At 52.5% G+C, this 24,291-nt stretch overlaps 8 protein-coding genes across 8 annotated transcripts; 5 read left to right on the forward strand and 3 right to left on the reverse strand.

Moving 5' to 3' along the window:
• The first annotated feature begins 213 nt into the window (after positions 1–213).
• SEPMUDRAFT_151661 (mitochondrial carrier) lies at positions 214–2,593 on the forward strand. Its single transcript, XM_016906965.1, has 7 exons — positions 214–284; positions 340–825; positions 904–973; positions 1,041–1,076; positions 1,135–1,267; positions 1,332–1,421; positions 1,498–2,593. Exons 2-7 carry the CDS (start codon positions 713–715, stop codon positions 2,058–2,060), a joined length of 1,005 nt encoding a protein of 334 aa, XP_016756800.1. The 5' UTR covers positions 214–284; positions 340–712; the 3' UTR covers positions 2,061–2,593.
• A 590-nt stretch (positions 2,594–3,183) lies between these two features.
• Positions 3,184–4,236, reverse strand: SEPMUDRAFT_166379 (uncharacterized protein; the record flags this gene model as incomplete). Its single annotated transcript, XM_016908224.1, has 1 exon — positions 3,184–4,236. The coding sequence occupies one exon, from the start codon at positions 4,234–4,236 to the stop codon at positions 3,244–3,246; it is 993 nt and encodes a 330-aa protein (XP_016756801.1). The 3' UTR covers positions 3,184–3,243.
• A 212-nt stretch (positions 4,237–4,448) lies between these two features.
• SEPMUDRAFT_111192 (uncharacterized protein) lies at positions 4,449–4,895 on the forward strand (the record flags this gene model as incomplete). The annotated part of the gene is made up of 1 exon (XM_016900904.1): positions 4,449–4,895. The coding sequence occupies one exon, from the start codon at positions 4,449–4,451 to the stop codon at positions 4,893–4,895; it is 447 nt and encodes a 148-aa protein (XP_016756802.1).
• Positions 4,896–5,472: 577 nt separating this feature from the next.
• On the forward strand, positions 5,473–11,682 carry SEPMUDRAFT_166380 (uncharacterized protein; the record flags this gene model as incomplete). Its single annotated transcript, XM_016908225.1, has 2 exons — positions 5,473–5,661; positions 5,795–11,682. 2 exons carry the CDS (start codon positions 5,473–5,475, stop codon positions 11,663–11,665), a joined length of 6,060 nt encoding a protein of 2,019 aa, XP_016756803.1. The 3' UTR covers positions 11,666–11,682.
• A 524-nt stretch (positions 11,683–12,206) lies between these two features.
• On the forward strand, positions 12,207–13,665 carry SEPMUDRAFT_151663 (uncharacterized protein). Its single transcript, XM_016906966.1, has 3 exons — positions 12,207–12,670; positions 12,993–13,392; positions 13,463–13,665. Exons 1-3 carry the CDS (start codon positions 12,490–12,492, stop codon positions 13,557–13,559), a joined length of 678 nt encoding a protein of 225 aa, XP_016756804.1. The 5' UTR covers positions 12,207–12,489; the 3' UTR covers positions 13,560–13,665.
• Positions 13,666–15,507: 1,842 nt separating this feature from the next.
• Positions 15,508–16,541, reverse strand: SEPMUDRAFT_158843 (uncharacterized protein; the record flags this gene model as incomplete). Its single annotated transcript, XM_016907807.1, has 5 exons — positions 15,508–15,526; positions 15,586–15,631; positions 15,728–15,904; positions 16,143–16,322; positions 16,382–16,541. 5 exons carry the CDS (start codon positions 16,539–16,541, stop codon positions 15,508–15,510), a joined length of 582 nt encoding a protein of 193 aa, XP_016756805.1.
• On the forward strand, positions 16,516–21,500 carry SEPMUDRAFT_151664 (uncharacterized protein). The gene is made up of 4 exons (XM_016906967.1): positions 16,516–18,482; positions 18,542–18,980; positions 19,077–20,437; positions 20,509–21,500. The coding sequence occupies exons 1-4, from the start codon at positions 17,223–17,225 to the stop codon at positions 20,785–20,787; spliced, it is 3,339 nt and encodes a 1,112-aa protein (XP_016756806.1). The 5' UTR covers positions 16,516–17,222; the 3' UTR covers positions 20,788–21,500.
• Positions 21,501–21,784: 284 nt separating this feature from the next.
• SEPMUDRAFT_92751 (glycoside hydrolase family 18 protein) lies at positions 21,785–23,559 on the reverse strand. Its single transcript, XM_016910592.1, has 2 exons — positions 23,238–23,559; positions 21,785–23,168 (listed from the first exon to the last, which is right to left on the reverse strand). The coding sequence occupies exons 1-2, from the start codon at positions 23,471–23,473 to the stop codon at positions 21,995–21,997; spliced, it is 1,410 nt and encodes a 469-aa protein (XP_016756807.1). The 5' UTR covers positions 23,474–23,559; the 3' UTR covers positions 21,785–21,994.
• Positions 23,560–24,291: the final 732 nt, after the last annotated feature.

The following is a 24,291-nucleotide window of genomic DNA, read 5'->3' on the forward strand; positions in this document are numbered from 1 at the left end:
ACACACCAATCTGGTTATTCGACACGGCACCGACTCCCTATCCCCGTCCGAGTATAGATCAGCGAGGACTGCTTTAGCGCACAACTCCGACATCGCGGGAATAGCTACCCAGTCTAGTGGAGCCACCTAGTCAGATCCTCTCGGAGATGCTCACATCAATAATTTTTGACCGTGCTTGGCTACACGTATGACCAGTTGGACAGCGGAGAAGAGGAACGGTCACAGTCTTCCGGCGTTCCCAAAGCCAGGAAGTGCAGTGCGGACAGTCGAGTACGGGAGGTTAGGTATGTCAGTAGAAGGTTAGATACATGTACGGACTGTACCTGATAAAAAGCAAAGCCACCTACGATGGTGATGAGCGCTAGAACTATCCATGCTTCACCGCGGCTGTTCTTTTGCCCAGACTCCAGAGCAGGCCAGAAGAAAGATAGTTACAAACTTTACTTCAGACCCATTCTCCCAGCCCTCATCACCACCTTCGAAGTGACATCTTCGTCTACGCGCACTTCCTCGCTCCACCTTCCGCTACCCTTCTTTGTCCTGGGAGAGATACGCACATCGACAGACTGAATCGAGCAAGCATCGCATTGTTGTTTGTTTTCTGCGCACCGCCCAAATTCTGGACTACGACTTCCGAGGCTCCGGAGCTATCAGATCAAATTACCCATCTGATAACAGACTCGCTTTGATTCCCATCGTCCCGCCCTTTTGAATGTCGGGCTCGCCCACGACATCGACTGCAATCGTGGAGACGATAATCGACAGAACGCGCCAATCCATGGCGGCGCATGACAAGCTGATACTGGAAGAGGCGGACGAATACGAGTATGCCAAACTCCCTCCCTCTACACACGAGTACATCAGTCGAGGAGACAGACGGCCGGTTCTCTAACAGATTGGCAGTTATGAGTCTCTGCCGCCCAATTTCTCGCTGGCGGCCAACATGGCCGCCGGCGCATTCGCGGGCATTGCTGTGAGTGTAGAATGAGAGCCAAATGGGCAGTCAGAAGGGATACGAGGCAGCTGACGAGAGGCGATAGGAACACTCGGTCATGTATCCGATCGACCTGCTGAAGGTATGCTTGTGCCTGCACTCGGCGGACGCGCACGACGAGACGCTAATGACTGGAACAGACGCGGATGCAAGTCGTCAACCCATCGCCCGCCGCGATATACACTGGTATTGGGAATGCCATTGCGACAATATCGAGAGCTGAGGGGGGCCTGGCGCTGTGGCGAGGAGTCTCATCCGTGGTCGTGGGAGCAGGTGCGCACGCAATATACATGAGGGACAACACACATGAGAGAGACAAAATCTGACTGGCCTACAGGACCTGCACATGCAGTCTACTTCGCCACCTACGAGGTGGTGAAGCAAGCAATGGGCGGTAACGCGTCTGGACACCATCCCGTCGCCGCAGGTATGTCATCCTATCCCGCCCCATCTGCCTCACACATGCGGACGTGCGTGCTGCTACTGACACTTCAGCTGCATAGCCTCCAGTGGCGCCTGCGCGACAATTGCCAGCGATGCCTTTATGAACCCCTTTGATGTGATTAAGCAGCGCATGCAGCTCCACGGCTCGACCTACCGATCCATCCTCGACTGCGCACGCCAGGTCTGGCGAGCCGAGGGACTACGAGCTTTTTACGTCTCTTACCCAACCACACTCGCCATGACCGTACCTTTCACCGCCCTGCAATTCACCGCTTACGAGTCGCTCACCAAAGTTTTCGCCAAGAGGCGCGCACCAGGATACGACCCGCTAACGCACTGTGCAGCAGGAGGTATCGCAGGAGGGTTCGCCGCAGCAGCTACAACGCCTCTGGACGTGATCAAGACGCTGCTGCAGACGAGAGGGAGTTCTACAGACGCCGAAATCCGAAGCTGCAAAGGTCTAGTGCCAGCTGCGAAGATCATTTGGAGAAGAGAGGGTCTGAATGGCTTCGTCAGGGGTATGAAGGCACGTGTTGTGACTGCTGCGCCTTCTACGGCTATCTGCTGGTCTGCCTACGAGCTGGCCAAGGCATACTTCATTCGAGTGCAAGAAGAATCATGAGAAGCGGGGGCATGCCTTTCAGGTGCCTGGACGCGAGGGGACATCGAAGCAGAGGTTTACTGACCCTTTGTGTGCTCCAGGCAGGGGAGTTGTCAGCTTCATGGCGCTTTACGAGAGGGCCGACCATTCAGTGCGGTGCTGGATTTCATTAGAAGTACGGGTGGCTCTCAACGAAACTGGATACATGGGCAAAAAAGACGAGCTGGTAAACAGCGACAGGACTGCTGGCTGACGTTGCTATTCATGGCGATGGCGCTTGGTTTGAAAAATGGGTCCCGGCCGGCAGGTCCAATACATGCGCACCTCTTGTGCTCGTCGGTCAAAGATACCCCCAAAGTGTGCGTGTGCGTGTGCGCGTGTGTGTGTCTGTGTCCGGCCGGGAACATTTCGCAAGGCTGAAAATATCTTCCCCTTAGCTGCTGAATCCATCCGATCGTGACCTCGACGGAAGGTCGCATGGCCGGGTTCAGAGGATTGTACTGTACATAATGTAAAGTAAGGTCCGGTAGCCACGAAAAAACACCTACCTGTACCTACTAACTTTTATGACGGCCTTGTTCGGGCTGTGTCCCTTCCGGAATTTGACCTTGGCTCTCGTGTGCAAGTCGTCTCCAAGAAAGCGCTAAACTCATACATGTCACAAACGGGAATGAATGAATAAATGATACCTACGGAAGCAAGACCGGGCATATCATACCTCAGGTAAGGTAAGGTAATGTACCTACAGGTACCTTAGGTACCTATATATTTACTTCGACAGGTACTAAACTTGTTCAGAGTACAGACAGGGGTCCGAACTACGTCGCTTCGGTCGTCTTCACTTACCTAGGTGATTATGTAAACCTACTACCTACATGTACTTCTAAGGACTTGGAATGATATAAATACCAGGTATAAAAAGAAAAACACAAAAGAAAAAAAAAGAAAAAAGACAAGAACGAAACGAAACGAAGTACTAGACGGAGTGAGGAGTGATTTTCTTTCTATAAATTCGAGCTGGTTTTTTCGAGCTGTGAACTTCGGTGAGCATATGAACCAGTTCACATGAGAAGGTCGCAAGGGAGGCGTCTACTCATATCGTGGCTGCTGTTGAAAGGTAGGTCTTGGAGGGTGAGTGTCAGCCCAGAAAGAAGATTTGATGAATACATTGCTTTTTGGTCTTTCACTCTACTGGTACTTTTCATCATGATTCACTCCCATCTCTCACCTCATTTCGATATAAACCCACACTCCTCACCTCTTCACACCACAACCCCCAAGGCCTCTCTACAGTCCCCTGCATCTGCGTCCAACTATCTCCCGCCTCTCGCTCACTCAAGAACTTGATTCCCTCTTGCGGAGCCTGCTCAGTACTCTCCTGCTTAGCTCCAAACTGCCTCGCAATGGCTCCCAGATTAAACGTGCTCTGCATCAACAGACTCGTTGCCTGAATCTGCGCATTCTTACACGTAAAAATTGCCCGGAATACCGCGTCTTCAATCGTTGCACCCACATTCGTAAACCCATGTCCTCGCATTAGTACCACAGGACAAGGCGGAAACGCAGGCTCCGCCGGCGGTGAAGAAGCAGCAGCAGTGATATAATTCTTAATCAGGCCGCCGACTTTTGCAAACTGCGACGTCGTCGGGTGAAATCCTGCTGCTAAGCCCGCTCCGAGATGTTCGTTATTCACCAGAAAAGAATGCAGATGATCGGATGGTTTGTAGTGGTTTGAAATCTCAAACACGGGAACATGTGTGCCTATGACGCCGGCCATATGATAGACGGGTTTCAAAGGCACGCTGCCAATGCTGAAGGGTAAAACGGCTTCATTGTGCGCGTGCACGACACTGTGGACGTCGGAGTAGCGTTTGTAGATTTCCGAATGGATGAAACGTTCTTGGTAGCCCTTGGGGGCATTGGGATTTACGGGTGAGGCGTCGGACACGTGGTATTCTTCAATGTCTGCGCGGGACGAGATGAGAGCGGGGGCGAGGGATTTGGACATGAAGAAGGTGTTGGGGTTTTGGGGGTTGCGGACGGAAATGTGGCCGTATGCGTCGACGACATTGTGGTGGTGGAGGATGTGGTTGGCGGTGATGAGGGTGCTAAAGAGGTGTTTGCTGGGGGGTGTGGAGGCTTTGAGCAGTGCCTCGCGGGTGGTGGCATGATTACTGGTTTCTGGTGAAGAGGACATTTCTACCTGAGTCAGTTGGCTGTGGGTGTTGTCGTCTCTTCGAGTCGCTGTTGGTATAGCCCCGCCACGCTGCGATGTCGGTGTCTCCAGTTTCTCCTTTGTTCCTACCTCGGAGGTAGAGTTGGGGCACGGCAGCGTGATTACTAATATCCTTGAAACTTGGCCCTCTGTAGCTGCACTGTCGACGACACCTCGAGAGTCGGACTTACAGAATGCACTACCAGGACCAGAACATCGCCTTGGATGTTGCAAATCTGGTCAGCGGCCAGGACACAGACGATGCCATGTTGCGTAGGCTGAACTCGATGAGCGCTAACCGCCATCTGAATGCCAATCTATCAGAACAAAATATAGGAGTGTCCGGAAGGCGCTCAAGTCCGATGCACTTCGTCAAGAAGAGTACAGAGGCCAAGCGAAAGCAACGGGCTAAGAAGCAGTTTTACCGGGCACAAATACAAGCGGAGCTCCGTCAGAAGTACTTTGTGGGGAAAGAAGATATTCTGATCGAGGCACAATTAAACAAAGAGCAGAAACTGCACACCAGCCCTACAATAAGCATGCCAAAACCTATCCCAGCCCCTGAACGAGCTAAGTTGGCGGAGCTCACGGGTGGTGGGATACCTGTGTCTTTGTCTACACGTTGGAAGCTATCCAAATGATGGCAGACATGTGCTCGAGGTTTGAGCCGAAGAATGGCGCAGTCCAAGTCTGCAACTCGAAATCCTTTGATTCGCTACATCCGCTACCAGAGCACACCAAGAACCAGCCGAAATTTCCGATGAAGTGCAATCGTTTACAATGCCTCTTCTGTCTAGGAGACGGACGGCTTAGGTACGAACATCGCATCAGGAAATTCAAACGACCTCAGGCCCTCTGGGACCATGCGGAGAAGCATCTAGATAGCATTTCTGGGATGTTCACACCCAATATATCGAGCGACGAAGTCTATACATAACAGCGTCGAGCACAACGGCGTGGCCTGTTCAATTATGGAGATGAAGGTCAGTGAAAATGCAAAGATCAGTAAGACCTTAGGCGAAGAGACTGTCATCCGTTGTGTGGCCGCATAGACCTAACTTTGAAGGCCGCTCGCTATGCGTTCGAACCAATTCTCGTCCCTTCCATATGTGAGTCTACGCTCCTTTCTTCTGCTGTCCGCTGCAGGTTGACGTTTGATTTGTGCGTCACTAACACTCGCCGTTTGCACTTCACTGCACCTTAGGTTTGGCACCCTGCATGAGTCACCCTAAGCTTGTTTGCTTCCGCTCGAGTTCATTTCTTTTCCCACTCATAGCACGACACCGCATACACCTGCGCCACCGCACGCGCACCACCCACCACCTTCCACCACCTTCCGCTGTTGCGGCAGTCAACTCGCCGCGCGAAGCACAGCCGGCTGTCAGCCAGTATGGCGCCCGGCATGCGGTCAGTCCACTTCGCGGCTTTGCTTCATTTGCTCTCACTGACATGCCGCAGGCCATGCATGTTCTTTCAGATGGGCAAATGCACCAAAGGAGCCCAGTGCACCTTTGCCCATGTCGTCGACCCGAACTTCAAGCGTAAAGCATGCCAACACTTCATCAAAGGGAAATGCTATAGAGGCCAGGCCTGTACCTTTTCTCACGATCGCGAAGATATTGACCATCTCAAAATCGCGAACGGCGCGACAGGCGTAGGAGACAACACACCAGACACCTCAGAAGCACGATTGAGGGACTTTCGCTGGCAAATTCCTAGACAGACCACTGCTTTCCGCTCGCTAGGTCCTGCACTCGGCAAATTCTTTCAGCAGGCGCTTGAGCTTGCCTCTGGCGAAGTGGGAGCCATGCAAGAGATGGTCACACTTCTCACCAGCCCCGGCGGAATGTTACGCATCGATGAGCTCCTCCAGCAGCCTTTCGACTCTTTCACCCCGGGTCAGCTCACGCGTGTCCTGAAAGCCCAGCTCATGCCTTTCTTCAAGATCTTCACTCATCCCAATGTCACCTCCTCTGTTCTACTGAGGGCCAAGGTCACCACTGTCTACAACATCATCTACACGGGCGATGGCAGTGACCATCGCGTCATTGTGCTCTTCGCCACGCTTGCGGCGCATTTGTCCAACTCTGGTAGTTTGGACGCCAGCTCTAGCGAAAGAGAAGTTGATGAGGGCATGTTTGAAGCCTTCGAACTCACTCTTGCGGTCCTCTCAAAGCTAGTCGAGGTCAACACGCTCGCTCATGCCAATCCCGGTTTGGTTCCCATCGTAGAGACCTTTGCTGCGATTTTGGACGGTCTTCCAGAAAACACTACCTTCGCTATGCACAAAGTAAGAAAGGATCTCGACAGGTTACAGCAGCGACTCGGTATCGGTCAAGCACTGCCGGATCGCCAAGACACTCAACGGCCTACTGGCGCCCGTGCGACTTTCCAGCTTGCACGGGAGCTGCCTGGTGAGCTTTCAGAAGAAGGTCGCAGACATGACAATGACTATGTGAATATTGACCAAATCTCCATTCTGCCCACCTTGGAAGAAATCCAGAACGCCCGTAACGAATATCTTCCTATTGCAGATCCGCGGGAATGGCACTTTGGTGGCATCCTGGGTCTGGTGGATCGTCACTTCCGCCTGTTGCGGGAAGACACCGTCGGCCAGCTTCGAGATGCTGCGAAGCTCGAACTCGAGAGGCTCCAGCATCCTGAACGTCAGTTCGGCTCCAGTGAACCCAGGCGTCCGGGTGCACGTACCTATGTGTACGAGAACGTGTACATCGTTTCCATCGCCTTTGAAGAGCAGCACGGCATTCAGATTGCAATGCGCTTTGCACGCCCCGAAGCCAACAACCAACAGTCCAAAGACGCCCGAAAAGAGTGGTGGGAATCCTCCAAGAGACTGGGCCCAGAAGCCCTCATCTGTCTTCTCAGCTCAGAGGGCTCCGCGACCTTTTTTGTCGTTGCTCCACAAGGGCCGAAGCCCACCAAGCTACAGAAAGAATTCGATCTGGCATCCGACTTCGAACATGCCTATATCGTGGTCAGACCCGTTAAGCAGTCCGATACGCATAGCGTCTTGTCGGAAGCCCTCGGGAATACAGCATTTGCTCAGCTGTCAATCGTCGAATTTCCCGGGGTGCTTTTGCCTTCTTTTGAGCCCACTTTGCAAGCCATGCAACGCATCAGTAAGAGCCTGGATATGCCGTTCTCGTACATCCTGGCTCCAACCTCGACGCCACAGAATCCAGATCGGGAGGTGGAAGTGCAGCCTCCTACATATGCTACTCAGCCCGGCTTCAAGTATGATCTCTCGAGTATTACTTCTGACAACCAGGCGTTGTACTTCTCGCTTGATGACAACATCGTGGTTACGGCGGCCCAGCTGGCTCAAAAGTCCACTCTCGACCCAGGTCAGGCCCTCGCAGTGATCTCCGCTCTTGCACGCTCTTTGGCTGCTATTCAGGGGCCGCCAGGGACAGGGAAATCTTACTGTGGAACGCAGTTAATTCGAATCTTGCTGGCCAACAAGGAAAAGACTTGCATCGGTCCGATCCTCATCTGCACGCAGACCAATCATGCACTGGATGCCATTCTCGAGCGCTTGGTCGATGACGGAGTATCGGAGATTGTGCGCATCGGTGGCCGCTCCAAGTCGGAGAGACTACAAGACGTGAATCTCAAGGTACTCTCCCAGCGTCTCGTTCAGACTAAGACAGAAAAGTCTCAATATCGGGAGCTGAGCCAAAAGGTGAAGGAGGAGTCAGCAGAGATCAGCAAGCTGCTCGAGACATTCCGTTCCGTTGGGAGCCAAGAGGCTGTGGAACTCCACCTTCTCCACAACCACCAGACTCACTATCAGCGATTGTTTGGCAACATCGATGAAGATGGCTTCTCTCTAGTGAGGCACCAACGAAGTGAAATCCTCGATGTCTGGCTCAAGGCTGGTCTCCATAGTCCGTGGCGCCCACGTTCGATCACAGAGCTGCGCGATGTCCATCTCAACCTGATGAGTGTTGCCGAACGCAGGACGATGTTCAATTCATGGGTCGTCGAGATGAAAGATGAACTCCATGAGAAGCTTCGTCATGCCTTTTCGGCGTGTGACGAGTCCAAAGAGAAGCTCAATTTAATCAGGACAGAGCTGAAGCTTCGTGTCCTGCGTCAAGCAAATATCATCGGCATTACGACTAGTGGTCTAGCTCGTAATCTCGAGCTACTCCAAGGAGTCGACCCGAAAGTGTTAGTTTGTGAGGAGGCTGGCGAAGTCCTTGAAGCTCACATGCTGACCGCCATATTACCGTCGATCGAGCATTGCATACTCATCGGCGACCACCAGCAACTTCGCCCACAAGTACAAAATTTCGACTTGTCAATAGAGAGCCACAATGGTGGCCAGTATGCACTCGACGTCTCGCTTTTTGAGCGACTAGTCCAACCGCAAGATCTGCTGGCCCAACCACTACCATTTTGCACTTTGGAGGTGCAGCGACGCATGCACCCGTCAGTCTCGCAACTCGTCCGCCAGACACAATACCCAAACTTGCAAGACGATCCATCGGTCTCCTCATATCCTGGGGTTGTCGGTATGCGCCATCGATTATTTTGGATGCGCCACGAGCAGCTTGAGGACAACACCTCCAATGGGCAGTCAACTTCGCGGACCAACGCGTATGAAGTAGAAATGATTGCGGCTCTCGTCAAACATCTGGCCCAGCAAGGTACTTACCATACAGATGATATCGCCGTCATCACGCCCTACCTCGGCCAATTAAGGAAATTCAGAATGAAGTTCGGCACAACATACACCCTCATGCTGAATGACAAAGACATTGATGAGCTTGAGAAAGAAGGTGCGGATTCTGAAGAGGCCTCCCTTGCACCATCAGCTCTGGCTCCAAACACTGCAGCCAAAGGATCTCTGAATCAAGCCCTTCGCCTCGCCACGATCGACAACTTTCAAGGTGAAGAGGCCAAGGTCGTCATCGTATCACTTGTGCGGAGCAACGCTGAAAACCGTCCCGGCTTCCTGAAGACGCCCAACAGGATCAACGTACTGCTTTCTCGGGCGCAACATGGGATGTACATCATCGGCAACGCCGAAACTATGGAAAGCGTTCCCATGTGGCACGATGTCATTGAAATTTTTCGCAGCGAGGGCAATATAGGCGAAGCTTTGGAACTCTGCTGTCCTAGGCATCAAGACACACCAATGCTCGTTCAAAACCCCGCCGATTTTGCGCGTCTGTCGCCTGAAGCAGGATGCAATCTCCTTTGCGAGAAACAGCTGGATTGTGGGCACGCATGCGTTGCGAAATGCCACTCCGACATGCTCCATCAAGCCGTCTACTGCATGAAACCTTGCACGAGGCTCAAGCAGGGATGTGAGCATCTTTGCCCAAAGCCCTGCGGTGATACATGTGATCGGTACTGCAACGTTTCCATTGGGAACATCGAAATAACGCTTGCTTGTGGCCATGAGAAAACCACTTTGCCATGCTATCAGTATCAGGATCCATCTGTGATCACGTGCGAGGAGCTGGTGAAAAAGAAGGTCCCAGGATGTCATCACGAGATCACCGTCGCTTGCTACATCGACGTCGATCACAATGCGTTCCGCTGCTTCGCTACTTGCGGTGAACTCTTGGCTTGTGGACATCTTTGCCAAAACGCTTGCCACCAGTGCGAGACTCGCAACGACGGCAAAGTCAGCAAGACCGACCATGGAAAATGCAAGCAGAAGTGTGATCGTGGATACAATACGTGCAATCATCGATGCTGTTTCCCCTGCCACGATGGAGAGCCATGCCCACTCTGCCTCGCGAGGTGTGAAACTCGTTGCTCTCACGCCCAGTGCGGTAAATTCTGCTCCGAGTTCTGCAGTCCTTGCTTGGAGGAACAATGCAGCTCTGGGCTGCAATGCCCTCACACGGAGACTTGCCCCATGCCATGCGCTGCTCCATGCACTTGGATCCCGTGCTCCAAGCGATGCGACAAGACTCTGTCTTGCGGCTGCCGATGCCCCTCAGTTTGCGGAGAAGACTGCCCGGACACGAAGTTCTGCCAGGAACACGGCAGTGACCACGTTAAAGAGATGCAGGCTGACTTGCTCATGCTCACTTCGTACAAGGACGTTGACCTTGACGAAGACCCCTGCATCTTCACGCCGTGCGGACATGTCTTCACCATCGACTCCCTCGATGGGACTATGGGCATGTACGAGCACTATGAAATCGACCCACTGACCAGAGCTTACATCGGACTGAAGGATTCAGCTGAGCCCTTCTCTCTCAACGAATCGAAGCCCTGCCCAGAATGCCGCGGCTCATTGCGCAGTCTCGCCCGCTATGGCCGTATCGTTAGGCGAGCTTTGCTTGACGAGAGCGCAAAGAAGCTCACTGCTTGGTCGCATCAGAAGCATCAGAAACTGGCTAATCGCTTGGCCGACATCGATGGTGAATTGAAAGACTCGCTGGAATTCCCGCGCAAGCCGTGCCAAGTCATCGAGTTACACGGGTCTGTCACGACGCAGATCAAGGCGGTCAAGCAGTTGAAGACGACGAAGCGCTATCGCAAGATACATGCGCTTATTGAAGAGATCTGCCACTTTGTGAAGAAGCTGAGCAAGGAGGAGCAGCCGTACCAGCGAGTGCACGATCTGGTCGAGATAGCGCGTCGTCAAAGCACCTCCGACTTCATCGCCAAGTTCCAGTTCAGCAGCGAAGAGCTCCAGATGCGCGAGCACTTGCAGGCTGCAAACTTGCTGATTCGCAGCTATCTCATTCTCTTTGGCGATGTCATCAGCGTCCACGACAAGACTCCCGCAGCTACACAAGGAACCCTGCAATTGGACCTTACAGCGATCCGGGTAATGTGCGAGGAGTTAATCACCAACGCGGACGAGAGCCAGAACGTTCGCCAGAGGGCGGAGGCGCAAGTTCTTTGGGCCAAATTCGCAGCCATTGAGTGTGGTGTCCTCGGCAACAAGGACGAGGCGGAGGAACCGGGATGGCAGCATCGCATGGACACACTGAGGCTGAGCGCGACCGAACACTTGGAGGCCGCGATGAAGACCTGCGACCAGCAGGCCGAGAAGCGCAGGGCTCAGCGAGATCGTATGCGACGGGAACGCCCCGACCTGATCCGGGAAGGGCAGGCGAATCCGATGCACGACCTCATCGAGGAAGCTAACGAGGTCGGTAGAATGCTGAGGGACGGCATATCGAGCACGGAAATGAGGATGGTCGTCACAGCGATGAGCAAGGAGTTCAGCGGTACCGGACACTGGTATCGCTGCGTCAATGGCCATCCCTTCACTGTGGGTGAGTGCGGCATGCCCATGCAGCTCGCCCTGTGTCCAGAGTGCGGTGCCAATGTCGGGGGCCAAAGCCATCGCCCAACTGAGGGTGTCACGCACGCACATGATATCGAGGAGGAGTTTGGAGGCTTAACGTTGTGAAGCTGAAGGTGATTGATGGGGCACTATGCACACAGACTCTGCTTCGATAGCTATGTGCACATACATATGCTGCTTGTATGTTGTGTGAGATAGAATGAGTATCCTGCCTCCAGCGTGCCTAGGTACTGTTCGGCTCTGTTTTTGTTTGTCGATAACTCATTCCCTCTGCCTGCCTTTGATACAAGGAGGTAAGTGAATAATACTACATGTAATTTATTAATTCAGGTACATGTAGTACTGTTCATCACTGCTCAATTGGGCGATAGTGTAGTGTGTGGTTCAAACATTTCTTGTTACATCACATGACATCATACTACATTACTTGTACCTATCGACGCCCTTGGAGGCTCACTGCCTCTACGGTATATCTCAGGCAAAATACAATCCAGACCAGCCTTAAACCCCCTCAGAGTGGAAATACATCACCTGATGAACAAGTAGCCGCTGTCCAACTCGAGCTATCGTGGGGCAATTAGAAATCAACAATACCTGGTATCTTACCACACATACCTCCTAGGCCAAAAGGCATATACTATATTAGGTTGTTATGTGCACGACTGACTTTTTGTTTGACACCTACATCATCATCATCATCTCCTGCTCCTCCCCATCCACAAGCGTGTGATATCGTTTCACCTGCTCAACAAGCTCAAGCTCACAAACCTCAAACAGGCACTTACTCCCAGACTGCTCTCTCAAACAGCCGCAACGGATCCTGCCTTGGCCTGACCTGACTCGAAAGACCAAACTTCCCGCATCCTTCCACCAAAAGCAACAAATCCATTATTACACTTTTTTCTTGAACAATTTTTTTTTTGGAGAAAATGCCTACTACGGAGATCTTCCAGTGCCAGCTCAAGGCGGGCTCGAATATTGGAGATGCGCAGAATGAGGCTGCAAAAGTTGTAAAGGCTATTGGGGATAAGTTGAAGGTGACGCCTGGTGTGCAACAGATTCAGTTTGGAATGCAGATTGAGAAACCCGATTTTTTTCAGTTGTTCGTGAGTAAGTTTAGGTTTTTTCTTTTTTTCTTTTTTTTTAATTCTCTCCCCTCAAACAATAGCTGCGAGCCAGCCACCTACCTACATACTCTCTCCTATTCGCAATTGAGTTCGGTGTTTTTCCCTTTTCCCAGCCACTGCGGTGCGGCAACACATACATACCAAACAAACAACCCCGACGACAATCACCAAAAGCCCAATCGCGGGTCCCGGCAAAGTTTCCTTTTATTTATTTATTTCTTCTTTAAATCTTTATTTTTTCTCCTCAACCGGAACGAAACAAACTTCCAAGCTCTGCAATACTAACCATCATCATCATAATACAGCATGGGACAACATCACAGCCCACCAAACCTTTATGAAAACGGAAGAATACCAACCTTTTCTCGCGCACGTCCTCTCCGTCGTCTCCGGACCCGCAGGCATGCTCCACGTCGACTTTGAGCCCTCGGACACATTCACCAAAGCTACTGCATCTGCCCCTGTGACGGAAGTTGCGACTTTTTACTTTGACCCTTCTTCTACTGCTACGACCCCGGAAGCGAATGTGTTGAAATTTAGGGATATTGTGAATGCTGCGGGGAAGGAAATTGATGGGTTTTGGGGTGCTGCGGCGGGAGTTTCGCATGAGAGTGATGTCAAATCACTTAGTACGGAGGGTGTGAGTGGTACTGCTGTGGTTTTGGTGTTGGGGTGGGAGAGTGTGGAGAAGCATATGGCTTTTCGGTATGTTTTTTTTTCTTTTTTTTTGCCCTTTTTTCTAATTCACCGGACACTGACGAATCTTTGCGTCTAGGGAAACGAGCATCTTCAAAGACAATGTCCATTTGTTCGCAGATGGCGTCAAGGAATTGGAGGTGCACCATGTCCCGTTTCTGGAGTTTGTGCAGTGAGGTAAGATAAGATACCTAGGTCAGGTACCTCAGTGTGCATCCAATAGATACATACATACCTTACATAGAAACATGTAAACCCCAACCCCGGATCATCGGGCTCTGCCAATACCTATGTACCTTACCTGTTCCTCTACCTCTAGCTACCTACCTACCTCTAGTCAATATATTCCTTTACTATAGATCTCTTCACACTTTATTGAATCACCGTGATAAGAACTACAATTGACTTTCTTTCTTCCTTCCCGTTTTCCTGCTTGCTTGCTTGTAATGAAAAGTCCGTCCAATCCCGTCGTTTCTCCTCCTCCTCCTCCTCCTCGAGAAAAAAAACATAAAATCAATGATTAGATTTTCTGCAAAAAGGTAACTCGATAAGGTAGATAGACACTTTACTCCCTATCTTATCCTAATCACAAACATAAAATCTTCTCCTGTCTTTTTTTTTCTTGGAAACTTTCCGATATACATACATACATACCTACCTACATACCTTACCTAGGTTACCTAAGATACCTTTTTGTGCCTGTATTCCGCAGTTGGGTGTCAAGCAAGCAAGAAAGCAAGAGACCAAGCAAGTAGGGTACCTTACCTTACCTTACCTACAAAATATTTCAAAAGGTTACCTACCTAGGTAACAACCTACAAGAATAAAGATGAAACATTCATCACAATTCACAATCTTTTCTTTTTTGGAGGAGGACGAGGAGGAGGAGGATTAGGAAATATTGGTTCTGGGATGGTGATAACTACTTTACCTTACCTTACCTTACCTTACCTTACCTTACCGGACATAACATATGAACCTACCTACTGTGGATAGATAGATAGGGAGATAGGTAGATACCTGATAGGTAAGGTATCTATCTTGAGTAAAAGGTAGAGGTCTAGGTCCAGGTCCAGACTGATATGCCGAATACTCTGCTGCCGTGTTTTTTTCGTCTTTGTCTTTCCGTTTGGCCCGCCCGCGGTTCCGGGGCGGAAGGGGAATTTCATATATCAGGTATGTAATAAGTTATTGTAAGGTAAGGTAGGTCAGGTAAGGTAGGTAGGTACATGTAAGTCGTGGTGTGGGGCGAAGAATCATACTTGTATGTAATGCTACAGCAGCTACAGGTACACACACGTGAGGTAATGGAAGCATACCTAGCGGTCCAGAACATGACAATGTCTACTGTATGTATATGAGGTGTTCCCGCCCGACAATTTCCCACGAGTCGTGTGTGAGATGTTATGATGATGATTATTATTATTAGGACGGGAGGTACATGTAGGAGGTATTATCATCCACAGACTCCACAGAGAGATGGTCATACGTGCATGCCAAGCATCTGTCGGTTTTTCTGTGAGAGTTTTTGAATGCTGAGAGTGAGTGTGAATGACTGGACACTTTCCCACAGAGACGCCTGCGCAGATCATTTTGGGATCATTGGACATGCTATCCCGGATGCTGGGATGCAACGCTCGCCTATTGGCTCCCACCATCATTGCGCGGGAGGCTGGCTGCATCCCGAGGCCGCCGCCTCGTCAACTATGCCAATAGCGAGAGGGCCAGCCTAGCAGCGCCTGGCTCGGACGTCGTCCGCCAGGCCAGCCTTGCCGACGGCACACGTGTCCCGAGTGCAGGTCTCATGTCGGTGGTAGCCTGTAGTAGCCTACCTCCTACAGGCTACAGCTACCTTATTATTATTATCTGTGTAGCTGTGTGTATGTGGTGGGTGTGTGGGACTGTGGGTGGACCGTGGACCGTGGACCGTGGCATGTGGCGGTTGTTGGTACGACCAGCGTCATCAATGACTAAGTGCGCTTCTCGTGCCTCTCACACTCTCCCGTCGTTTCCAACACCATGGAGCATCTCGGTCGCCCGGTCGAGCTGCCCAATGCGGCCGTTGTGTGAACTGTGTGAACTGTGTGATGGCAAGCTGCTCGAGCTACCTTTTCCATCCGAAGCCTAGATACCGCCACTGTACCTGTAGGAGGTAGTAGGGTTACTAGGGTATATGATGAAGGAAGTACCTCCTGTACTCACCTTGGGATCAGCCGTCGGGGATGGTGATGTGAGATGTGAAAGGTACCTGACCGTCACCGGGCACTTACAAGTACCTCCTCGAGAGAGGGTGAGAGAGGGTGAGAGAGGTCAGGAATGGGGGCATTGCACACTCTGCACCTACCTCCAATGCTGCTGACCTCGTGCGCTGCAGAAAGAGGCTTTTTAGGTTCGCTGTTTGACTCTTCCACAGCTTCGGTCCACCTGCACCCTGGCCCTACGCTCCGTCGCCCTGTTGCCCTGTCGCCCTGTCGCCCTGTCGCCCTGTTGCCCGTGTCGTTGCTTTGCTGCTGCTGTTGTGCTGCGTTTCACACAACGGAACCCATCCATGTGCTGTCTGCAACAGCCTGCGGTCATGTATATAAGTACATGTACTCATACACGCTGCCACTATAGGCCGCTGACGTGACGCCGAGCACGTGCGGACGGTAGCACTGTCGTTACATCTACACGCCTGGGACCTGCTTCTTCGCCCGCGCTCGTACCTACTGTACTGTGTGCTGTGCTGTGCTATTCGTATATCCATCCATTACCCATACCGAGAGGAGTCGCAGTGCACGAAGGACCGGACCCAGGCTGCGCTGCGCTGCCGCCGCTGTCATCATCATCATCATCATCATCATCAGTCGTCGTCGGCGAGCGAGGGAGCGAGTGGCGCGCAGAGTCGTGAGCAACGCAGGAGTGTGTACGAGCAGGCAAGCTAGCAGACTTTAGCTGCCCTGGTGGCTGCCCAGAGAAGGCACTTGACTAGCGGCGGTGCATGCATGCATGCTCTAACCTATTGCTCTGCTCTGCTCTCCACCGTCCCACAGCTCTTGTCCAAGACCGTCTTTGAGCGGCAGCAACGTCTCCTCGTCCTCCTCCTCCTCCTCCAACACCACCACCAACACCACCACCACCACCATCACCATCACCGCCGCCGCCCTCACCACCTCCATTTTTACCTCAACCGGACCGCCACGGCGCACTCCCCTTGCGAGTAGCGAGTTTATTCACCACCACGGCGACGACGACGGCGAAACATCCCCAAGATATACGGCCCCCCCGCAACATACGGCCCCCGGCGCCCGGCACCCTACCCGCTTGCCAAGAAGGTCGTCTTGGTGACGACGACGACGACGACGACGAGGACGACGGTGTACGATATCATCAGTAGCGAGCGAGGACAGGCAGTGGAAGGCAAGGAGTCTGCGGAGTGCAGCCCACGTGCGCGCGCCGTTCTACCCCGATCCGAGTTCCTGGGAAACCGGTGGTATCATCACATCACGTCCTCCACTTCCAGTACCGCGCCACTTCGCGCAGTACAGAACAGGACGGCTCGGGCACAGGCACCATCGAACCCCAGCTGCGCGCGCACGCAGTTCAAGCTGGCGTCGCACGCTGCAACACTCCTTCCGCGGCGGCATTGTGGCCGCGAAGGCGCTGCAGACAGGACGGCGGGCGGATAGAGCATAGGCAAATCGCATACCACTCACCGTCCGCATTGACGCCTGCATACTTCTGACCGATTCTATTGCCATTGCGAGCAACGCCAGTATCAGCACCCACACCACCACCACCACCACCCTCACCGCCGTCACCACCACCGCCGCCACCACCACCACTACTATCCCCTCACCATGAACGGCTACGGGAGCTACAATGGCGGTTACAGTGCGGACCAGCACCACGATGACGGCGCAACGAATGTCATGCAGATGATGGGCACAGATGGTATGGGTGCAATGGCGGGCGGCATGGTGGGCGGCCAGACACTGGACGACATTGTCAGTCAGAATGCAAAGATGATACGACGGCAGAGTATGCCCATGGCCCAGAATTACAACGCCAGTCCGCACCATCTGACCCCCGACATGCGCCGCATATCGATGATGGACTATGGCGCGAACTCGCCCGCAGCATCCATGAACAGCTTCCAGTATGACCCTAGCGGAGGCATGGATGGCACTGGATTTGCTTCGGGAGCCGTTACGCCTGCTGCCAGCAGCCAGCAACCACGAAGGACGCAAACCAGTCGGCGGCTGTCCGGTGGAGAAGTGTCGCTCGATACCAGCTTTCAAAATGGCCAGCAGAACTACACTTCGATGATGGCTCCCAATTCTGCCATGGACACCTCTCCGGCCCACGCTTCCGCGACAATCGATATGAGTGCCATGCAGGCCAGTCCGTACATTGATAATAGCATGACCATGAATATCGACGACTATGGGGTCGATGCCAATGGTCTCAGCTCCGCCTTGAGTCAGGACCCGATGCATATGAATCTTTACAACCAATCACAGTTCAATACATCCAACTTCAGCTCCCCCATTCATCCCTCTCAACAGCAGCAGCAACAACAGCAGCAGCAGCAAGGCGGAGTGACGCCACAATCAGGGCGATTATCCTCTCATGATCCTGGAGGCGGCAGTGGCCAGCACTCCCAATATGGTACTCTGGCCGCCCCTCAGCCCGCAGCTGGTCGACAATTGTCGCGAACGCAAAGTCTGCAGGTTCCAGATCATCTCGGTAGCCCTGCCCATGGCTCGTCTCCACATGGGGCGTCGCCGATGAGCGCGGCGGTATCTGTGCACTCCTCCCGGCCGCCTTTACAAAGTTCGTTGTCCCACACGTCCAACACGGGTAGCAATGCTGGTTTCGCAGGACAGCCTCAGCATCCCATTCCAGGCTCGAGTGAAGATCGCGGGATGAACCGCCAGCTTGACGGCGTCAACGGACCCGTGCCTGTCAAGGCCCAAAATTACAATCCCAACAACCAGAATTTTCCATGGGAAATGCCCAAAGGAGGGTGGCCGTCGACCATGGTCGGCAAGCCTCATATGCAGTCTGTCTATAAGAATGCGTACTCTTCGACCGGATTTGATATGCTCGGCGTTTTGGTGGGTCCCCTCCCCCTCCATTCACACCCTGGTCATGTTCCCCAGCTAACGTGTGATAGATGCGGGTTGCGACGCGGCCCAACCCCGAGCTCAACATCGGATCGGTCGATCTGTCATGCGCCTTTGTGGTGTGTGACGCTGAAAAGGACGACTTTCCCATTGTCTACTGCTCCGAGAACTTCGAACGCTTGACAGGCTACACGAAACATATGATTCTGGGCCGCAATTGTCGATTCCTGCAATCACCCGACGGCAACGTGGTGCCTGGCATCAGGCGGAAGTATGTGGATGATGACTCTGTGCTGTACCTGAGAAACATGGTCAATCTGCGGCGAGAAGCCCAGATCTCGCTCATCAACTACCGGAGGGGAGGTCAACCATTTATGAACCTACTCACCATGATCCCCATCACATGGGACTCTGACCAAGTGAAGTTCTTCGTTGGTTTCCAGGTCGATCTTGTGGAACAGCCGAATGCGGTGACGAACAAAAATCCAGGTACGTCCGAACCTCTGACCTGGGGCACTTGCACCCTCCCTCCGCCGCATTGGGCTCGTCGTTTTCAATTTTCAATCTCACTGACATGTCAAGTAGACGGATCGTATTCGATCAACTATCAACGCGGCATGACCATGCCTCGGTATGTCATGAATGCGCCGGATCCTTCCATGAAAGCAGAGACGGGACAGACGGTGCCCCGCGACGACGTGTCGGCCATTCTCAGCACCATTGGCAGTGGTGAGTCCGAGTACGCTAAGCGCATGTGGGACAAGGTACTGCTCGAGAACACGGACGATGTCGTGCATGTGCTGTCACTCAAGGGGCTCTTTCAATGGATCTCACCTTCAGCACTGCGCGTGCTCGAGTATGAGCCCAGCGAGATCATCGGCACCGCACTCAGCTCTGTCTGTCATCCTAGCGATATTGTGCCGGTGACGAGAGAACTCAAGGATACCTCCACTGGAGCTTCCGTCAATGTGGTCTTCCGCATACGCCGCAAGCTCAGTGGGTACATGTGGTTCGAAGGGCACGGTTCGCTGCATACGGAACAAGGCAAAGGCCGCAAGTCGATCATCATGGTGGGCCGCGAACGACCGGTCTATGCTCTCAGCAAGAATGAGATTGGCATTTCCGGTGGCATTGGCGAACACGAGCTGTGGACGAAGATGTCCACATCGGGAATGTTTTTGTTCGTGTCGTCTAACGTGAGGCAATTGCTCGACCGACAACCGGACGAGCTTGTTGGAGTCAGCATCCAGTCGCTCATGCGAACCGAATCCAAGACCGAGTTTGGCAGAATCCTCGAACATGCACGGACAGGCAAGAAGGCATCTGTCAAACACGAGATGATCAATCGAAGGGGCCAAGTGTTGTCGGCATACACCACACTCTACCCGGGTGATGCTGTCGAGGGCCAGAAACCGACTTTTATCGTGGCACAAACCAGATTGATCAAGTTCTCGCGAGGTAACACCAGCGGTCGACCTCCCATAACCACGAAAAAGGACTCTTCGGAATCGTCGCACTCGATGGGTCTGCTGCAGACCAGTGCCGCACTGCGAGATGGTAATGATACGCCTAATTCGCATGGCTCTGCTAACATGTACCGTACTACGAACGAGTCCGCCACCACGTACTCTGGCGCAAATGGCCTGTTGATTGGACATCAAGACCAGACATTGGCTTCGGACGACAATCTATTTGACGAGCTCAAGACCACCAAGTCTTCATCGTGGCAGTATGAGATCCGCCAACTCGAGAAACGCAACCGCATGCTCGCGGAAGAGGTCCAATCACTCATTGCGGCCAAGAAGAAGCGGAAGCGGAGAAAAGGTGCCGGTAACCAGCAAAAAGATTGTGCCAACTGTCACACTCGCGTCACTCCGGAATGGAGAAGGGGACCCAGCGGCCAGAGAGATCTGTGCAATAGCTGTGGTCTTCGTTGGGCGAAACTCGTAAGTCCATCGTCTCCTTTGCCCTCTCTCCCTACCAAAAAGCTGAGCGTTGCTGACAGGTGCACGAACAGAACGGCCGTGTGTCTCCTCGTACGCCGTCTCAACACAGCGTCCAGTCTGCACAGAGCGACAAGGCGAGCAAGGCCTCTGCATCGCCGCGACACAATCTCACCAAGACTGAACCAAGTCCCTCCGATGGGGCACACGCTGCCCATGCCGATGGCACGTCGAGGGAGTCGCCCAACAAGACGACGCATCGGCCGCAGCAAGGCCCGGAAGGCTTTGCTGCGACCATGGAAGGTGCAGTGGGTGTACCGGGAAAGATAGATGAAGGTATCGAACCGGATTGATGGGGGTCCACGGTGGTACGGAGTTGGGTGTCGTGACACGCTTTTCCACAGAAATGTGTTGTCATCATCGCCTCGACACTGTCGCCTTGGATCTAAATCTGCACGCATCATTCGCACACATGGATGACTGACACCATGCACGAGATGCCTCGATTGGAGGCTCCCATCAGCCAGACGCTGTACTGCTGCAACTATGAGGAGCGCTTCAGCCATGGTGAAGCTCAGAATCATGGAAAAGTTCGGGAGAGAAGCCCGGCTACGATTCGGCCAACGATACCGCATCTCGCCACAAGATCTGTCCACGAGCGATCAGGAGGGGAGCTTAGTCAATGCGCCCCATGAATCTCTCTCAACAGGCTTTAATTGTGCCAATGACGGCAACATACCGTGTGGCATCATGGCGCATGGCGCATGACGCATGAGGATGAGAGTCGAGGTTCTCAGTCTTCAGGACGAGTGGCATACTGCGCGAAACTTGGGTGGAAGTATCGATGGACATTTGCGATGAAGACATTTTGATCTGATCAGACATTCCACATTGTGCACAGGGAGGGACTGGAACAGGCTGAGGCCACCGCAGGGATGAGTGGCCGTCCAGTTTGGGAGGGCGGTGGAAATCCTTTTTTGAAAAAGTCGCGAGAGAAAGAGTTGTGCTTTTTTTATTTTTTTCCTCTCTCAAATTTGCGAACCTCGATACCCAGTGATTGATTGATGAATAATATTATTCTTTTTTTATTTTTGCCCATAGCAAAAATGTGTATGGTGACTTTTTTGTTTATGATAGCAGCTGCTTGGCGCAAACAACAGCTGCTTGTATATGCTCTTTTTTTACTGCTTACTCTTATTTATATTGATATTGATATTGATATTGAGATTGAAGGGTCGGAGAAGGAGAGAGAGAGAAAGAGCAATAAATAAGTAATGCCAGCATGCAGAAAAGCCAAACCTACTAGGTACACTTGTTTAATCAATAGCAAACATACAGGACATCAATTCGTTCGTCTTATGTGCATGCATACGATGCCCGATGATAAAACCGCCATCAATCTCCGGGCTCCTTAGCCTTAGATAGCTAAATAGTCCCCCCCCCCGGATTCACCACCGAACATATAAATACACTTGTATTCTTCACTTCTTGCCACCGCGCCTACCCACCACCAACCATCCTGACAGACACTGACAGACAGACAGACACAAGTACACTCCATCACTGCCCGGGCATACCCGCTCTCAAATTCCGATACTTACTCATCGGATAATCCAAAACATTACCACACATTTCCAACCCTCCACACCTCCTCAAATGATCCGTCACAGTGCGAATCAAACTCGTACTGCCATTGACAGGAGTATCGGCCGAAATTTCCCACCACATGGCGCCTCCGAGGCCCAATTGATCAATATACGAAGCCTTTTGCTGGGCAATGTCGGGAGTGTCATAGGAGACCATGTAGCCATTGGATTGGTTAAAAGACCAGCTCGCTCCGATGTGTTCATCGTGGTGGATTTCTCCAAAGGAAGAGTTGCCTGCGAGAGCTTTGTAGTCCCAAATGGCATTTTCCCAGCTTCCATCCGTCGCATTGTCGAATTTTTGGCCGGGTCCCGTGGTGTTTGCGAATGCGCGTCCGTACAGCGGCATTCCCAGCGTGAGCTTGTGCGGATCCCAATGTCCGGTATTCAGATAGTAGTCCATGGCATCTTGGGTACTGAAGTCGGTACTTTTGGGGTTATCCTCACTCTTGTAAATATTCGCCTGATGGCCCGAGAAGTTGGAAAAGTAACTGCCCTGGTAGTCGTAACCCATGAGATGGACGAGGTCGACATAGGGAGCAAGACCGGGCATGTCAAAGTAGGGAAAGTGATCCGGCCCGGCGGGGACGGCGAGGGTAAGGAGGAAGTGGGGAGTACTGTTGAGACTTTTGGAATAGTTGTCGAGTTCCATTCGGAATTCCTTGCATGTGTCTACGAGGTCTTGCGCTTGTTTGGTGGTATTGGGGTACTCCCAATCGATATCCAAACCATCGAAGCCCAGATCTTTCAGCAACTGGACGCTGGTTTTGGCGAAATTCTTGCGGCCGGTTTCGTTGTCTAGGGCCGGAGCAAAGTATGTTCGGAGGGACCAGCCGCCGATGGAGAGGAGAGTTTTGAAGTTGCGATGTTTTTTCTTGTGTAGGTAGATCTGCTTGAGGTTGCCATACAGGTTGTCTGTGCTGTTATCTGTAGTATTGTCGCCAGGCCATTGCTTCTGGACATCTGCAAATGGATCGGTCAAGGTGGCTTCTCCGGTTTTGTTGTCAATGCCAGCGAAGGCGTATAGTAGGTGGGTGAGCTGGTCTGATTGGATGTTCTGAGGTCCCCAATTACGGCCATAGATGGCCCAGCTAGAGAGAGAGCGCGAAAGAGAGAGAGGGTCAGCGGAAGTCGAGGGCTATGGAAAGAACAGCACCCACTTCACATAATAGCCAACAGTCCTGAAACCTGCTTGAGTCACGTGGCCTGGTACCGATAATTGAGCGCCGCCGCCGCCGCTTCTCTTGGGCAGGTCCACAGCAGCGTGTAGGTGACTGTGCTTGAGCTGCCGCCCCTTGAGCGCTGGTCCAGCGCAGACATATGTCGAGAAGAGAAGCGCGGCTGTGATCAACGAGGAGAGCACGCCACGTTTGTGAGAGTTTCGGGAGGAAGCCATTCCGGACAGCTCGATCGTCTAAACGTTCCGTTCTGAGGCTGCAGCCAAAAGTGTGTGAGAGAGAGTGTGTGTATACGTAGCAGTGGCACAGAAGGAGTGTGATGCAGCTGAGATAAATGTGCTCTGAAACAGTGGGCAGGTGTCCAGCACCTGAACCGAAGGATGGTCTCGTCCGAAGTCGTGGGAATAAGGAAAATCACCGACTCCCAATATAGGCCGCTTCGACGAAGGAGTCCATCCTATAAGTATTGCTTTTTTAATAGGGAGACGTGCGAGCTCGTGGGATTAATGAGCTTGTCACATTGCGCGAGCCTCAACGGGCCAATTGAACGGCGCAAGAGGGGCATCTCAAACGTCGCGTGCTTTTTGGCACGTTGATTTGGCCCGAATCCTGTTGCGTCCAGTCTTTGCAGCCTGGTGTTTGCGAAGTGAATGTCTCGCGCACCAGGGTTTCTGTCCAGCGAGTCGTTTCAATACTCATATGCAGGTGGAGATGCAATATGCAACACGCCACCGTGACCGTCACTGTTCACCAATGGCCAGTGCTGTCCGGGGAACTGGAGAGTGCCATCACCGAACTAAGGATAATGAGCAGTGTCTTGCGAATGTGATTTCAGCTGAACACAGAAGGTGAGCAAGGTTATCGAGTCGGATCGGTGTTTCATCACCAAAGTATAGCGGACTCGACACGCGATATTGCCGGGGTTTCGCAGTCAGGCCCTGGCCCTGTCTACATGCCTGCAAATACCGCCGCCAGCGGACTCGTCGGTTGCCAATTAACGAGGAATTAGTGCTGCCTAGTGAATAATGGTGAACAT

Source organism: Sphaerulina musiva, assembly GCF_000320565.1.
Source record: "Sphaerulina musiva SO2202 unplaced genomic scaffold SEPMUscaffold_11, whole genome shotgun sequence".
In the NCBI taxonomy this organism is placed as follows: Eukaryota; Fungi; Ascomycota; class Dothideomycetes; order Mycosphaerellales; family Mycosphaerellaceae; genus Sphaerulina; species Sphaerulina musiva.